Raw genomic sequence first — 18,145 nt, forward strand, 5'->3', positions numbered from 1 at the left:
GTAGACTATTTGTGAAACGACCATTCATTTTAAACAATTTTTGATATGTACATAATTTATCTTATTCTTCAAATGAAGGATATATATTTCATTATGATTGATCCGTACTGAACTATAATTACAATAGTATTTAAATATTTTATTATTAAGGTCCACCTTTTCAATACAAACCGTACAATGTTTCACATTACATTTACATTTAGGGACTAGTTTCGACCTAACTGTAAGTCATCATCAGCCTTAAAGCAAATCACACAAATATATCGAAGAAAATAAACAATGTATAGAAACAAAGGTCTTAAAAAACTGTATGCACAGCTCATAGAATTTATTTAAAAATATTTAAATACTACTGTATTCTTCAAATGACCGAGAAAATTACTATTTTCTACAGGCTTCATGTTCTGCAATCAGTGACAGACAACCTTGCAGACGACAGCGAATCTACCGGTTTCCATGGCAACGTCTCAGTCTAGTTGCCATCAGGGATGTAACGTAGTGCCATTTTCGTCATAATTCCTGTAAACTCGTGGTTGTTCGTTGGGTAGAAGACGAGAGAAGTGTCAAGCTGCCAGTCTGAAGGTTAATTTCGGAATACCGTTGGAGGTTACAATCGGCTTCAAATAGTGCTAAGCATGGTTGTTCATATAAGAACAGTGCCGCAGAGTGTAGCCCATTATTTCACACTGTAAGGTGTTTTCTGGCATTTGATATAATTGCTCACCTATGCCTTGCATCTTTAGGCTTAAAAGATAACACCATATGTCATTTTCTTATCTGAATACTTAACATGTCCTGCATCTAAATTTCTCCTTTGTCACCGCTTTCAAAATTCCATAACAAATATGATCAGAATTTGGTGAGGGACCCTTAATTTTTCCACATGCTATTTACATATTTGTCCCATTAGTCCTGTCCTCTAATATTATTCTGTCTTCGGTTATTGTCAACTTTCTTAACTGACTTAATTACTTCGTATGTATGGGAGTGCTAATCTCGAAACCTGGACTCTCCTTCTTAGAGTGATATTCGTATTATGCACCATTTATTTCATTATTTATTTATTTATTTTTTTCCCTTCGCACTCTATGATTTTCCTGATTCACATAAGGTACCGTTGTGATACTTTTGAGAGTTGGATCCTTTTACTATGACCACTAACATCGAGCTGCTCAAGAAAAATCATCGCCCAAAGCTGAAAAACACCCACCAACATCTAGGGTATCTGAGAATGCTTCAGAACTTGAAGACTGTTTTAATACGGGCAGATTTACAATAATATTTAGAGAGCGATGCTGATGGCAGGCCAGGTTCGGCTCGCAGAGAAAACGTTATTGTAAATCTAGGGTATCTGAGGCTGATTTTAATAATGTTGTTTGATGTCCCAAAGTTTCTGAAGACGCTGAGGAGCTGGATATTTTGTACAGCTTTGTAGTTTTTAACATAGATAATAACAGATATCTATATAATATTATAAAAAGGAAATATTTGTATATTTGTTTGTAACGGATAGACTCAAAAACTACTGAACCGATTTTAAAAATTACTTCACCTATAGAAAGCTACATTGCCAGTGGGTAACATAGGCTGTATTTTATTTTCAAAATAATTTGTGGTGGGGGGGCACAGGGGAGGGGCAAGTAGGCTAATATAGGCAAAATATCGAATTTGTCGTACAAGGACGAGACAAAGCTCAATTTAATCCCCTTAATGCAAAGAACAAAACTCGGTAAGCCCTATGGGCCTGAAAACCATATCTTAAGGCCCTAAAACCAACCATTACGGAGATATTGGCACCACACTACCTCTGCTCTAGGAATCGGATAAAGCAATGAACTGCCGTAACCATGGCAACGTAGGCTCCAGGATTCTTCAGCAGCGGAATTATTTACAATATATCACAAAAACCTAACATGTTACAGACATGAAAATTGGTATTTGGAATTCCCTTTAAAAATAAAAACACAAATGTTCGTTTTCAGAAAATCCACTTAAGGGGGAGAGGGGTGAAAAGTAGTGACGAAGGAACTGAATTATTTGTATGAGGATACATGAAAATAAATGAAAATGAAGATGTCACAGATGTACTTGGAATCCTTTAAAAATGAACACTTTTTTTTTTAAATCCACTTAAGGGAGTGAAAAGAATAAAAAAGCGGGTGAATGTATAAAATGAGTATATTCTTCTTCAACCGCTTTACCCACACCTGTCGGGTTGCGGGTGCGAACATGTTTAGGGATGCTATTGCGTGTTCCTGTTGTGGTTGGTAATGTCGTGTATTGAGAGAATATGAAGAGGATAATGTTGGGACAAACACAAACAACCTGTCCCTGAGCCTGAAGAATTAATCACACGCGATTAAAAACTCCGACCGAAATCCCGGAATAGAAGCTGGAACCCTGTGAACCGAAGACCACAACGCTCACCACTCAGCCAAGGAGTGGGGCAGTTTTATAATGAGTATATCTACATTGTATCTCATAAGCGTAACATGTTACAGATGTGAAAATTGGTATTTGTAGTCTCCTTTAAAAATAAACACGTACCTTTTGTTTTCGGAAAATCAACTTTAGCTGGAGATTGTAAATAAGTGAAGAACGAGTTGAATTCTTTTTATGAAGATACTTATATCTCAAAAACTAAGACGTTACAGACGTGAAATTTGGTATTTGAAATCTCCTTTAGAAATAAAGAAAACTCTTTTTCGACATAAAAGAGGACTGTTTCTCACATGGAGAGTTCCATGTCCCGTGTTCCAGATTTAGGTCTGCCAGTAGCCTGGTCATCTTAGCCACAAAAGGCAATGCCACAAGCGTGGTTTACAAAGAGGTTCTGGGGTAAATTACATGCAACTTTTTGGTGAGTTTTTATATTTTAGGAATTTACATTAGTGCAGTACCGAGGAAGAGATAATTTTTATCAAATTACAAAATCCTCGCGAGCGAAGCCGCAGGTAACAGCTAGTGTTTATATAAACTTCGTTTTTTAGGCCAAGTCCTGTGGGACACTTGGTGTGTGTCACTTCTAGGTGGGTTTACGGAAAGGACAAGAGCCATTTTACTCTTTTAAGATACAACACATAATAAGAGAGGTATCATCAAATACGGGTTTCATGAGCCTTCAGTCACAGTGCCAAGCCACAAACAATATGCAACTCAGAAGCAGGGAGAATTTTCCACAACTATAGAGCAGGAACTGTACTATAGAATAAATTTGGAAATTGTCCTCATTCTGTCTTGACTTTGTTCAGCTTTACCGTACTTCGTGTTACTGCACGTGTTTTCGGAGAAAAATACCTCTTTAACATGTCGTATTAAATGTGTAAATAGATCCAAATTACTTTGCAAAAATTCATGAAGGAAACATGCAATCCACTGCAAATTCCCATGCAAAGAATAGGTACAAATGCTAGTCTATATAAAATTGTAGGGGGTCTGCTGTCTATATTTAATTTATTTTGCCAATTTCTCAGATATTTATCCATTTTAGGTCAACTCAAGACCGTATCAATGGTTTTTAGCTTTCGTGTCTGCTTGTCTTATCCGTCTGTTTCACCATCACAGCGGAACGGCTGGATAGATCTTGACCAAACTTCATATTTAGAGTATACTCATCCGGGAGAGGTTTAGATATGCATATGATTTAAAAACCACTGAACAGACTAGGGTTTATAAGAAGACCCAAGTCTATGATTTTCTCATACACCATTGATTTTCTGTAAAATCTGTAGACTATATGTGAAACGTCCCTTCATTTTTAACAACTTTTGTTATGCAGATAGTTTTGCTTACTCTTCAAATGACTGACTACTTTCTGGAGGTCTTCATGATGTGCACTGAGTGATGGACACCTGCGCATGCCGACAATGAACCTGCAGGTTACCATGGCAACGTCTTTGGCTGCTTGCCAGCAGGGAAGTAATGTAATGCCATTTTCGTCATTATTTCTTTAAACTCATGGTTGTACGTTGGGTAGAAGGCGAGAGAGATGTGAAGCTCCCATTCTGCAGGATATTTGCGGAATACCGTTGGAAGTTATAACTGTCTTCGAATAGCAGAAAGGGTGGCTGTTAATATTTCATCAGTACCGCAGAGAGTAGCCCAATATTTTACACCGTAAGGTGTTTTATGGCATTTGCTCTAATTTTTACTGTATCTCTCTTCTACTTCCATTTTCTGCTTTAATTTATTGTCTCTGCCTTGCTTCCTCAGGCTTAAGTAATAACACAAAGTCATCATCTTAACCAAGAATCCCTGCGCCTGAATTTCTCCTCTGTTTCCACTTTCTTAAATCCGTAGCTCGTATCATCATAATTTAGTGAGGGACATTTCATTTTTCCAATATATTCACATGGTATTTACATATTTGTCCTATCTGGGTCTTCTCAGTTATTATCCTATCTTCAATTAATAGCATCTTTCTTAACTGAATTACTTTCTTTCTTAATTATGCTGTATGTACGCAAGTGCTAATCCTGAAACCTGGACTCTCTTTCCTTTGAGTGATACTATGCAGTATTTCTTTTGTGCATTCCCCCCCCCCCCTGCAGTCTACGATTGCCAACGGCCATAGCCGTGTTGAAACACAGGATCCTGTGAGATCTCCGAAGTTAAGCAACATTGGGCGTGGTCAGGAGTTGGATGGGTTGCCACGCGCTGTTGGTGGAGGGTAAGGAATGGAGGAGCAGAAAGGAAAGGGCCACCATACCGCACGTAAACTCCAGCTCAGGAACACCTCTGCGGAGGTTCGGACCTGCCTTGGGGCAGAATACACCCTTACCTAAGTCTATGATTTTGCTGATTAAGTCTCATAACGCACCATTAACCTAACTAACCCCATTGCACTACAGCCCTTCAAGGGCCTTGGCCTACCAAGCGACTTCTGCTCAGTCCAAAGGCCTGAAGATTACGAGGTCATGTGGTCAATCATGATGAATCCTCTTGGCTGTTATTCTTGGCTTTCTAGACCGGGGCCGCTATCTCACCAACAGATAGCTCCTCAATTCTAATCACGTAGGCTGAGTGGAACTCGAACCAGCCTTCAGATCCAGGTAAAAATCCCTGACCTGGCCAGGAATCGAACCCAGGGTCTCCGGGTAAGAGGAAGGCACACTATCCCTACACCACAGGGCCGGCAACGTGCCATTATCTGGAACTTATTTAGAGTCAGTAGGTACATTGTGCATTTTTGAGAGTTGATGCCTCTTTCTAGGCACCTAAGAACCAAGCTGCCAATAGAGAAACTTCGTTCAAAGTCTAAAAACACCAGTCCATGTCTAGGGTGTCGGAGAATGCTTCTGAATGTGAGGCCAGGATGAATTTGCTCAGATTGAGGAAGATATTTTACGAACGATGCTTATAGCAGGCCAGGTTCAGCTCGCAGAGAGAACGTCATTGAAAATCTAGGGCATCTGAGACTGCTTTTAATAATGTTACTTATCTGAAGATACCTAGGAGTTGGGCATTTTGTGCGACACAAGCTTTGCAGATTTCCAGCTTCCCAGCAGCAACACCTCGAATTGAGGCAGGATCAAACCCACTTCCGGTTTTTAAATTTGGGGTTCAACATAAGAAAGCAAGTGGAAACATTTCTTTCACCCTGTGGGCTATATTTTTCCAAAGCAACGACCTATAGTTTTCATGGGCTTAACAGTTTCCTGAAAGTCCTAATTTTTCACCCACCCCACTCCCAAATCAAGATGGTGAACACAATTTGTCAGACGAGCTAGAAAATTGAAATATAGCAAAATTGTAACTTTTAGCCTGTAACTGACAGCAAAATTCCAAGATGTCTACAGTGTAACATTTTGGCCCCGAAAAGTATTGAAATATGGAGGCAATTTTAATGACAGTGCAGACCTTCATTTCTGGATAGTTGGTGGCTAAAAGGTAAGTCGACCGGGCGAGTTGGCCGTGCGCGTAGAGGCGCGCGGCTGTGAGCTTGCATCCGGGAGATAGTAGGTTCGAATCCCACTATCGGCAGCCCTGAAGATGGTTTTCCGTGGTTTCCCATTTTCACACCAGGCAAATGCTGGGGCTGTACCTTAATTAAGGCCACGGCCGCTTCCTTCCAACTCCTAGGCCTTTCCTATCCCATCGTCGCCATAAGACCTATCTGTGTCGGTGCGACGTAAAGCCCCTAGCAAAAAAAAAAGGTAAGTCGTATCACAAAACAGGCTGCGTTTCTCGTTTGTAGGTAATGTTTGTAATTTTCTCACGTACTCACGTATATTATATAGTATGTAAGGCGGTCTGCCATTGTAATAAAAACTTCCTATCTTGATTGTGACGGAGCGGTAGGCAAGTGTGGCTGCCACATACCTGCCAACTTTACAAAACCAAAAATCAGGAGATTTAGAAATGAAAATCAGGAAAAATCGGGAGGAATCAGGAGATACAATTCGTAAAAATGGCTTACTCTCCATGTCTTGCGCAATACAGGGGTTATAACACTTATTGTCTCAAAACCCGACTGTTGCTATACAAGGCTAGAAGGCTAAAAATTACACTCTCTATTCCCTCACAGAAAGTATGTGAGGGAGATGATTGATCTCTGATAAGTCTTCCGAAAATAGTATGAACTCATGCTCCACACTTGTGAATCAGTCATGCAATTAGATGCCATTAATTCGTAGATTAATACATTGCATCACGCGGCCGCGCGAATATGCGAAGCGCAATGCTATTTTTGTCAAGTAATAAAATTAAATTCGCCAGAAATGTCTCCAAATGGCTCCTAAAATCTCTAGAAAAGTCACTAGTCGCTATCTTTGACATTCTGTCACGAAATTACTAAAAAAGACTCCAAATCTGGCGACTAGAATCGACTAGACTGATTTGAGCGAACATATAGCACGCAAGAACGAGAGATTGACAATCGATATACGCGTCACGATCAAGACCGATATACAGGTTTCATTAAACATTGCACATTCGCACATGTTTCTCGTTAATGAACGTCGATATTTCATTTGAAAGCGGCCAATCAGCGAAGGACTTCCGGCCACTTGCGTTCAAAGCTGAAATGGTGGGACTTGAAAACAAATTTTTGAAGTTCACCAAACATGAGCTAAAATCGGGAGAAACAGTAGAATAATCGGGAGGCGGGAAACAATGTCGAAAATCGGGAGTCTCCCGCCTAAATCGGGAAAGTTGGCAGGTATGCTGCCATATTATCATCAAAACTTCCCATTGTGCACTTTACATTGGAAACAATGTATGGGGACCTCCATGTGGTGTTTTCTTCTGCATAACGTTAAGAGACATGCAATTTAATAAAATCTTACTCACTGCGTGTACAGTAACTTACATAGAAATCCGTACACAATGTAGAATAACATAGCAAAGCACGAGTATATTTGCTAGTCAATATATATTTTTTACTTTTTTTGGGTATCCATATACTTCTTTCAATGCCTTGAAACCTCTTAGGACTCATAATTACCTGGCTCACTCTCCCTCTGAGATGTGCCACTGTATGGTGTGCAAGTATGGCAAGGCACAGTTTGAATGAAAGTGAAATAATTGTATGTATGTTGTATGTTTAGTCCTCAGCCCGAAGGCTGGTTGGATCCTCAACAGCTCCGCCATCAGCTGTCATAAATGGCCTAGGCATCACTGAAGAGGCGTACTAGGGAAATGAGGAGTGAGGTAGTTTCCCGTTGCTTTCCTCACCGAGCCAGCCGTTGCTATTACATATCAGTCTGCCAAGCCCACTGAAATGCATGCACCAACTGACCCTATGAGCAACATTTTCACACCATTCATAGCAGGGACTGGCTGCATAAGGAATGGCATTACTAGCATCACTCATACCTCAGTCACTTTCATCTTGTCAAAGCCAAGGATAAAGCTGAGACAGATCAATGAAAGTAACAATATTGCTCTATCCCATACCAGAAGACATAGTGCACCGTAAACACAACGTCCTGCCAGCAATGCTTGAATAAATCAAATAATAGCAGCAGCACACCAAACTGAACTGGTAAGATAAGATCATGCTTACCTTCTCTAAGCCAAGCAAGATCTGACTTATAGTAGAAGGAATGAGAGTAAGTGCATGGTGCATGAGACTAAGTGGTGGACAAACACTTCAAAATACAAGACTCATTTCTCACAAACTAATTGTTCCATTAACCTAGGATTTATGATAAATGCATCATTGAACTAGGGTCTTCCATTTTTCTGCACAAAGTTTCCAAGGTACCTATTACACAAGTTTCCATTGAATCCTCAAACAACCCTTGCAAATACAAGAATGTGTTTCTGTCTAAAATGTGACATGTCATCTCCATTAGTGCAAGGAATAAAATTCACGATCGTAAAATATGTTCTTTCGAGTCTCTACTGTAAATATTTGAAAATAATCTGGTCTATATTGTAGTAATAGCAAATTTTTAAAAACACTGCTGCATTTTCATTGTGCTTGCATCTGAATCACCTCCGTCTGCTGAGTAATGTGGTTCATGTTCAAGATAATTGCACATTAAAACAATAATAATGTTATTGGCTCTATGTCCCACCAACTACTTCTATGGATTTTGGAGATATAGAAGTGCTGGAATTTTGTCTGACTGAGTTCTTTTACATGTTAGTAAATCTACCAACATGAGGCTTGACTACCGGACTGAGCCAGGATTGAACTAAAGTGAAAGGCTTCTTAACCTGGCAATGGAGATCTATGGCAAAATGATCCTAACAAGATTTCACAAAGTCAGATTTTAAACTGTACAAGATTTATTTGGTTCTTCTTTGGATTCAAGTGAGAATTCAATTTTTTTCTTTTGAAAGTAGCAATTTTATGCCCAACATTAATGTCATCAACCAACAGCTCTGAACATTTGAAAGGTGACAAAGCAATGTGTATTATAACAGATTTTCTGCAACAGGCAATGATATTAATGAAGTAGTATATTATCCTGTTGAATTTTTTAACTTTCTTCATCCTTCAGGCACGCCACCTCAGAAGTTACACTTAAAAGTTGGATACGCTGTAATTTTCCTTTGCTATTAAAACACCAAAGCTGGTTGTGCAATGAGACTGACGGTGCAGAAGGTAGACAAGAGTAGGCCCTACTGTTCACGCAGAAATTGTGCCCACCTGCATATTTTTGGGAAAGCTATATCCAGAGATGTCAAAGAACATCTCCCATCTACAATTATACTCTAAATGGTTTTATATATATTTTTAGAATCTGTTTTACGCCGCACCAACACAGATAGGTCATACGGAGACAATGGGATAGGAGTGAGAAGGAAGCGGCCGTGGTCTTAATTGAAATAGGAAACCACGGAAAACCATCTTCAGGGCTGACGACAGTGGGATTGAAATCCACTATCTCCCAGATGCAAGCTCACAGCTGCATGGCCAACTCGCCCGGTAAACTGTTTATAAATAAATGTTATAATACCTGTTCTGATTCTATAGAATTGACATGTAAGTAACGTATGAAGTACAACTTTTATTTCTAAGATACAGTAAATTAACATGTTCATTTTAAATTATTTTTCAAAACAGCAACTTTTGTAGTCGAAGACAAGCTTTCATACTACAGTAATTAGTACAACCTGCTTTACGTCGCACTGAAATATATAGGTCTTATGCCGACATCATCAAATTAAGCTGTTTTAGAGCATCTGTACAATGATTGTGACATTAGATCTTTTATTCTAACGGAAGAAAATCTGTACATTATAGATGGTTCTTAGATTACATATTACGAGGAACTGTTCCATGTTAAAAAAATGGACCATGGTAAGTTATTTTACCCATGTAAAAAGAACATTATTCTAGAAATCATCTGTTAGTCTAGCATTTTAGAAAGTGACTAAAGACATAAATTTTTTAAAGGAATGCTCTTATTACTCTTTAAGGCTAGTCATACATACTTCACAGCTGTATGAGTTTTGCCCTACAAGAAAGATTTTATCAAAACTGGGTGTTACAGTTAGTTTTATAATAGTTACAACAAACTGATAATGCAAAGAGCTTTAAAAATGTATATAAATGTTTTATGACATATCCCACAAGGATTAATCTAGTCTCTGTATTTTAATTACATAGATTTTAAGTCACATACGTAATTGTAAAATTTACGACTTAGCATAGAAAGCTCTGTTCATGTTCTCACACTGGTACAAGTATTTCCTGTAGCTATTTAAAAAAAAAAGCCTTGCAACAATTTCCTAGGCTGATGATGGCACAGGAAGGTGCTGAAACCCGTCCCAAAATGACAGATAATAAATATGTGATATTCTAATAATTTCATTATTTTATTGTATTGAACAGGTGGAAACCTTCATACTTTTCTGTAACTGTAAATTTTGATGCAATATGGACCAAAAAATGAAATTCTTGACATTAAATAATGGGATATGAGTGGAAAGGAAGCGGCCGTGGCCTTAATTAACACGTTCCCTGTTTTGCAAGTTACATGTGACTCGTACAGCACTAAAATGGGGTGCTGGACAAAATACACATTTTATTCCTATGCTATGATGATAACTTTGCGTAACAGTACGACAGCAAGTCACAAGTAGTATCTGTTGTTCTATGGCATAGGTGTATGTTTAACAATTACCTTACACCACGGACTCCAAGGATGTAATACAGCTTTTACTATTTGCTATACGAGTCACCAGTGACTCATATTTTTACTTGACATCACACTCAACTGCGGTGGATGATAGGAGCTATACATTGTTGATCGAGTATTATCATACTGTAGCCGTCATTGTAGGCTGGTGGGCATATGTTGTGACAGCATGTGAATACCCTTGTCATCGTGTGAAGTAACTACAGGATATACATTTGGGCATCTTTTCTATGCAGTATCACGGTAAGAACGTTGTTTGTATACAGATTTCATGATCTTATTCTCAACTATAAGCACAGAAAGCTAAAGAATGTGTGTGAATTGTTTCAGATGAAACGTAAATTAGCAGACTTCCAGCTACCCAAAGAGTGCTCCGGTTCGGACTCTTCACAACGAGCCAGGAGATCTCGATTAGAGAAACCATTAGAGGAGTCGGATATTGAGGATCTTTTAGGAGATGAAGATATCCAATGTACTGATACTGAGGATCCCAATTTTTCATTGTCAATTTCATCATCTTCACCAGTGTCCTCTGGAACCGACACAGATGTACATGATAGCCACAGTGAAAGTGACAGTGAATAGTTAAAATGCAATCAGTTAAATCAGACTGCAGTTGGAGTGATATAACGAGGAATGATTTAGGCTTCACCGTTTTTCCTGGGGAAGCAAAGTTTTAGGTACAGTTAGAAGAGGGACAGCTCATTGATATATACTCTCACTTCGTGGATGACAGCCTATCAGAAATGATGGTTCAGCACCAGAGAACCTCTGGCAGAAGAGCTTCTGAGGAACGAAACATTTGTGTGTGGGACCCTTTGTAGCTACAGACGTCGACTACCAATGATAGTGAAACAGAAAATGAAAATGAAGAAAAGAGAGGTGGTGGGTAAGATGTGTCAGCACGGTACTCGAGTTATCAATTGGGTTGACAAGCGACCTGTTCTAATGCTTTCAACACTGCCGAGCCATAGTGACTGTCTGGTAGACTCTGGAAAGGAAAACAGACAGAGTGAACCTATCAGGAAGCCTCTCTCTGTTCTTGATTACAATGGAGCTAAAAAGGGGGTCGATTTCAGCGATCGGATGTCTTCCTATTATTCAGGTCTACGGAAAGGTTTAAAATGGTACAGGAAAGTAGCCCTAGAAGTTATCACTGGAACGGTTTTGGTTAATGCTTGGATACTTCACACCACAACGTCTGCGAAAAAAATTCCACTACTACAATTTCAAGAGAAGGTCGCAAAGAAGTCTGGTTGGACCACAGACAGAACCTGTCATCAGTCCTGGGAGGAGACGTGCGCACACTCTCTCTGAGATGGAAAGACCAGCCAGAAAATTTCGAAGGCGATGCGTGGTTTGCTATAAAACTCAGCGAGAATGTGGCACATCGAAAGACGCTAACAAGAAAACAAAGCAAGTGACAACGTACTGTGAGGAATGCCCAAACAAACCATTCATGTGCATTGGATGTTTTAGTAAGTTTCAGGAATGCTGAAATTGAACTTACTGTGTTCAAAATAAAAACTGCCGTTGTATAACAACAAAATTAGTGTGATCATGAGTGTAAATAGTTTGGGAGTTTCGAGATCAGTGAAAAGAAATAGACAATTGAGTTCAAATAGAGAACAGTGTTATTTAAAAAAAAAAAAAATAATAATAATTTTAAATTTGATATGCAGTGCCTTTAATATAAAGCAAATAAATATGATCATTTATTGTTTGCGTAAAAATGCATTTACGCTCATGTAAATCAACCTTTACCAACATGTAGAAAGGGATGTTAACGCTCTGTCTTGTGCTACGCGAGGCACGGGTGACTTGTGGACTTTAATAATTATTGCCACTAAACTGAGCGCTGGTGGATCCTACAGTTGTGGAATGTCAGTACTTGACATGACTTACAGCTGTCAATCTAATTATTTTGAAGTAATATACTTTCGTCATCCACCGGCATCCTGCAGAACTACTTTCGTAGGACGAGTCACACGTGCCTCGTGACGCACACCAGCGAAGTACGGTACGAGACATCGGTGACTCGTGACGCACTCGCGCTTAACATCAACAGTGTAACAATAGCAGCGAACGTGTGAAGGTACAGCCACCAGCATATACCTGGTGTGAAAATGGGAAACCATGGAAAACCTCCTTCAGGGCTGTCGACAGTGGGGTTTGAAAACTATCTTCCGAAAGCAAGCTCAAAGCTGCACGCCCCTAACCGCACAGCCAATTCGCTCGACCCTAGTTAAAACATAATTTAACTTGCAGTAATGTAATATTATTTATCAAGAATATATCTTTTGCTTGGATTATCTTTTTTAGCTTTTACCTAATAATATATATGATGATAAAAATTGGTTCATGAGGAGCCAGTATGGATTTAGAAAGAAATTTTCTTGTGAGGCACAACTGGTGGGATTTCAGCAGGACATATCAGATCAGTTGGATTCAGGAGGTCAGTTAGATTGCATAGCCATAGATCTTTCCAAAGCCTTTGATAGAGTGGAACATGGAATATTATTAAAGAAATTGGAGGGAATAGGATTGGACGTAAGGGTTACACGTTGGATAAAAGCATTTCTAAATTCAAGGGTTCAGAAAGTCAAAGTAGGAAATAATGTATCTCAGGAAGAGAAAGTTTGGAAGGAATTGCACAGGGTAGTATAATCGGTCCGTTACTTTTCTTAATATACGCAAATGATTTAGGGAACAATATAACATCAAAAATAAGATTGTATGCAGATGATATAATTGTTTATAGAGAAATAAACAACATTGAGGATTGTTCAGAATTACAAAGGGACCTTGAAAGTATCCAACAATGGGTTGAAGAAAATAATATGAAGGTTAATGGAGGCAAATCAACTGTTACAACTTTTACAAACAGGAGCTTTAAAACTGAATTTGAATATACTTTGGATGAGGTAGTTATCCCAAAGGATGGCAAGTGCAAATACTTAGGTGTGAGATTTGAAAGTAATTTGCACTGGAAGGGTCATATTGATGACATTGTTGGGAAAGCATACAGATCATTACATGTCATAATGAGGCTACTTAAAGGATGCAACAAAGAATTAAAAGAAAAAAGTTACTTGAGTATGGTTCGTCCATTATTGGAATATGCAAACAGTGTTTGGGATCCTCACCAAGAATACCTAATAAAAGAAATAGACAGTGTGCAGAGGAAAGCAGCAAGATTTGTAACAGGGGATTTCAGGAGAAAGAGTAGTGTATCAGAAATGTTAAAGGAACTTGGGTGGGAAACTTTAAGTAAGAGAAGGGAGAAAACTAGACTTACAGGATTATATAGAGCCTATACAGGAGAAGAAGCATGGGGAGATATCCGTGAGAGGCTTCAGTTGGAAAATAATTATATCGGCAGGACTGACCACAAATATAAAATTAGAAGGAATTTTAACAGAAGCGATTGGGGTAAATTTTCATTCATTGGGAAGGGTGTGAAGGAGTGGAACAGTTTACCAGGGGTAGTGTTTGATCCTTTTCCAAAATCTGTACAGATATTCAAGAAGAGAATAAACAGCAACAGAGAAAATAAATGAAGTGTTAGAGGGCATTCGACCGGTGCAGGTTATTGTAAATAAAAAAATGTGTGTGAATAAATTAATTCCATCCCCTGGTCTAAGGAGTTTGGACAGCCAAAGTAGGGGACTGCCTGTAGGGGTGAAGTACAGTGGGGACTTCGAGGGCCCTGGGACCGCTACGGTAGCTGTGAAGGCCCTTCAGGAACTCTGAAAAGTGGTGGCAAAAGGGGCTCTGGTTAAGACGCAGCAGGTTGTTATGCTACTTAGGATCCAGAACGGGTAAAAAAAATAGTAAATAAATAAATGCAATGTAAATATTAATGTTATACCAGTTTTATAGTATCATTTGAAGCAATTCCACATACTGTATATCAGTTGACTATATTTGTAAGTAGTACAGGAGATATTATAATTAGAATTTTGTAAACAATATAAATTTATTAAGGATGAGCTGTGTGTTTAATAGAAAACATTGTTAGCGTAAATTGTATAATATTGTATTATAGGAAAAATTTTCTTCTCTTGTTAATTTAATATTTAGTGCTTGACAATAATGTATTTTAGTGTACCATTTTGCCACCGAGGTAGACACCTCATTTGCAAATAAAGAGATTTTGATATAGAATTAAGAACCTTAAGACTCTAGTTGTACAATGTAGTGTGTATAATATTGTTTGCCATAGCAGCAGGCTTCATAGCCGGAGCTATGCCATGTAAAAAAATGTCATCATCATCAACAACAACAACAAATACAGTTTGGATCTCACGCTTGACTTGAACTTGTCACCTTATTATGACAGAAATTACAAAGTGAGCTAAAAAGTCCTGTTACAGTACTTGAAAAATGGCAACATATACAAGCTTGCTCTGTTGTTTGAATAGTTTTGAATTGATATATAATATTTCAGCTTCATATGATTGGCAACAAAATTTTTAAAAAGTCACAACTGATATGTCATCCTATCCAATGATACCTACTTCTAACAAGTTAACAGAATTAGTACCTTGTTCTGGTGCAACCTCTGGTAAATAGGTAGCTGTCCGTTTGCTACCCTTCTCGTTGTGAAATTCTATCCGAATCCCATGGACACCAACTTCCCAGTCCAAGTAGTCCGAGCCATCTTCAAAGTGCCGAAGGATGGAAACAGATACGTGGAGTTTGGAAAACTCGTCGCGAGTTATAGGGCTGAAGCGGGAGTCCTTGAAAGCACTTCCATATAAACAAAGTAATATAGAGTCAACAAACAAAATTAATTAAAGTTCACAAAAATTACTCTTTGGCATTCACTATAGGCACTACATGAGCAGTAAGTTACACCTTTAAAAACATGAAGATGGCATGCAAGTTGATCAAGTAGTTAACATAGTTAACATCTGTAAATGATAGTAGCTTACCTATAATCAGATTAGGAGGAGGTGGTGGTGATTTTTGTTTCAGGAGGAAATACAACTTGGTGAAGGAGCAGGATATATACTTGCACAATACAGATGGGTATTATTAGAGGTGTAAACGAATGTTTAATGTTACCTTCAGTGAAAACACAAGCCCATTTTTTTTTTGCATTACAGTACTTTAACCAACTTATACAAGAAAGGAAATATGTCAAATAAATTTGGCACTAGTTAGGTAGAATAGCCTACAATACAAAAGTCAATCACCTTATGAACAGAGAAGAGTTAATATTTAGCTCCAGAGAGAGTATTAAAAATCAGGAATGAGGAAGGCAAAATGATAATTGTACACACATCTGAATTACTATACAAATAATTTTGTTGATAGAGAAACTAATGTAACAGTTTATTATGATACTTTACAATTCTTCTTCGTTTTGCCTCATGACTGAGGTGTCGTGACTACCATAATATTCAGCCCTCTAGCCGATGAAACATACTCCGCCACTCTTCCCTATCTAAAGCTTTCAATGTGGTTGCTCTGAGAGAATTCTGTAAGGGGCCGTTCACCATGTCAATCCAGCGGGTTGGTACTCGTCCTCTTTGTCTGGTTCCCTGGACTTTGCCCTCAACAATCAGCTTTTGAAGACTACCATCTCGGCGCATTATATGTCCAAAGTAGCGTACAATCCGCTGAGAGACCTTACACGATAGACAAACTTTTATCTGAAGTTGGTTCAGGATTGATGTGTTCGTGAGATGAGCTGTCCAAGGAATCCTTAACATTTTCCTCCAGAACAACATTTCAAAGCTTTGTATCCGTTCACGATCACGCTTGAGGATGGTCCACGTCTCTGCACCATACAAGAAGACTGAGAAGACGAGAGATTCAACGAGCTTCTTTTTTGTATTGGTGGTGGTGGTGGTATTTCCAGGTCTTCCGCAGACGGATCATCGCTACCTTTGCTATTTCAATTCTTCGCTTTATTTCATCTTTGGAACCACCAGAATTAGATAGTAAGGAGCCTAGATATACATACTGATGTACAACTTCACACCCTCCAATCTGTTTGATATGTGGACTGTTGTTCTTACAATCAACAATCATGACTTTGGTTTTCTGTCGATTTAGGCATAATCCAATTTCTAGGCTTGCTTCCTCTACTCTCTTGATCAGCTCTGTCAACTTCTCTTCAGATGATGCTATCAATGTGGTGTCATCAGCAAATCTGAAGTTGTTGATCTTGCATCCCCCAATGGAAAACCCTTTGTCCCAGCCATCTAAGGCAGTTCTCATTGCATATTCACCATAGAGATTAAAAAGTAACGGTGACAGGATACATCCCTGGCGAACTCCAGCCCTTGTACAAAACTGCTGAGACTGTTTGTTTTGAATCTTCACAGTGGCTGTATTTTCCTTATACAAGGACTTGAGGAGATCAATCAAATGGAGTGGCAAACCCATGTCATCCAAAATTTTCCAAAAATGGTTCAATTTGACAGTATCGAAGGCCTTTTGGTAATCAATAAAGCATAGGTATACCGGAACATTGAATTCTCTGGCCTTTTCTATGATTTGTCCTAGGCTTAAGATCTGTTCTCGAGTGCCTTTTCCTTTCATGAATCCAGTCTGGACTTCCGGAATTTGATACTCTAGGAATGCCCGGAGTCTTTTGTGCAGGATATGAAGCATAACTTTACTGGCATGTGAAATCAAAGCAATTAAGCGATAATTTTCACATTTTTTCCTCGATCCTTTCTTGTGGATTGGGACAAAGATTGATTGTACCCATTCCTCGAGCCATCTTCTATAATTCCATATTGCTTGACAGATTTTCAACAGCATTTCAATTCCAGCATCGTCTGTAGCTCTCAAGACTTCTGCACTTATTCCATCAGGTCCACACGCTTTTCCAGTTCTCAGCATTTTCAAAGCCATTTCTACTTCATCTCTGAGGATGTCAGATTCAGAATCTGACTGTTTGTCTACCTTCACTTGGTCTTGTGCATTACATTGTTCACTGTACAGATCCTGGCAGTACAATCTCCATGTTTCCAGAACATTCTCTATATCCGCAACATCATCACCCTGTGAGTTCTGTATATTCCAGGAATATGGCTTGAATTCTCGAGTGATTATTCTAATTTTGTTAAAAAGATCCTTGCTGTGATTTTGATTTGCATGGTCTTCAATCTCAAAACAAATGTTACTAAGGAAATTATTATTTTTATCTCTTCTATAAGAAGATTGAATCCTTCTATCAAGATCAGACATTTGCTCTCTTTTTTCTTTAGTGTTAATGCCAGATTTTTGAAGGCACCTTCTTTCTTCTACAAGCTGAAGGCTCAAGTCAGAGATCCACTGTTGCCTTCTTGTATTTGGTACTCGAGATTCATTCAAAGAGGACACTATCCAATTTTTAGTCGCATTCTACAGCCCTTCTGCAGTTGTTACTGGATCCTGTAATATGGAGGCTCTTCGCGCCAATGTTTCCTTGAATGACGACATATTAACTACTTGTGGTATCCTGTGTGATCTTTTAACTGGTGTTTGAAGTTTTATTCTTATTTCTGTTCTAAGAAGCTGATGATCACTGCCACATACTGCGCCTGGAC

At 38.7% G+C, this 18,145-nt stretch overlaps 1 protein-coding gene across 1 annotated transcript in view; it reads right to left on the bottom strand.

Moving 5' to 3' along the window:
• Positions 1 to 18,145, bottom strand: part of LOC136858271 (nuclear protein AMMECR1) — a 135,056-nt gene that overhangs the window by 27,717 nt on the left and 89,194 nt on the right. Inside the window, exon 3 of the mRNA XM_067137679.2 lies at positions 15,142 to 15,347. Coding sequence (XP_066993780.2) covers positions 15,142 to 15,347 — 206 coding nt within the window. The remainder of the gene's footprint in view (positions 1 to 15,141; positions 15,348 to 18,145) is intronic.

This window comes from Anabrus simplex, chromosome 1, assembly GCF_040414725.1.
Source record: "Anabrus simplex isolate iqAnaSimp1 chromosome 1, ASM4041472v1, whole genome shotgun sequence".
Taxonomy (NCBI): Eukaryota; Metazoa; Arthropoda; class Insecta; order Orthoptera; family Tettigoniidae; genus Anabrus; species Anabrus simplex.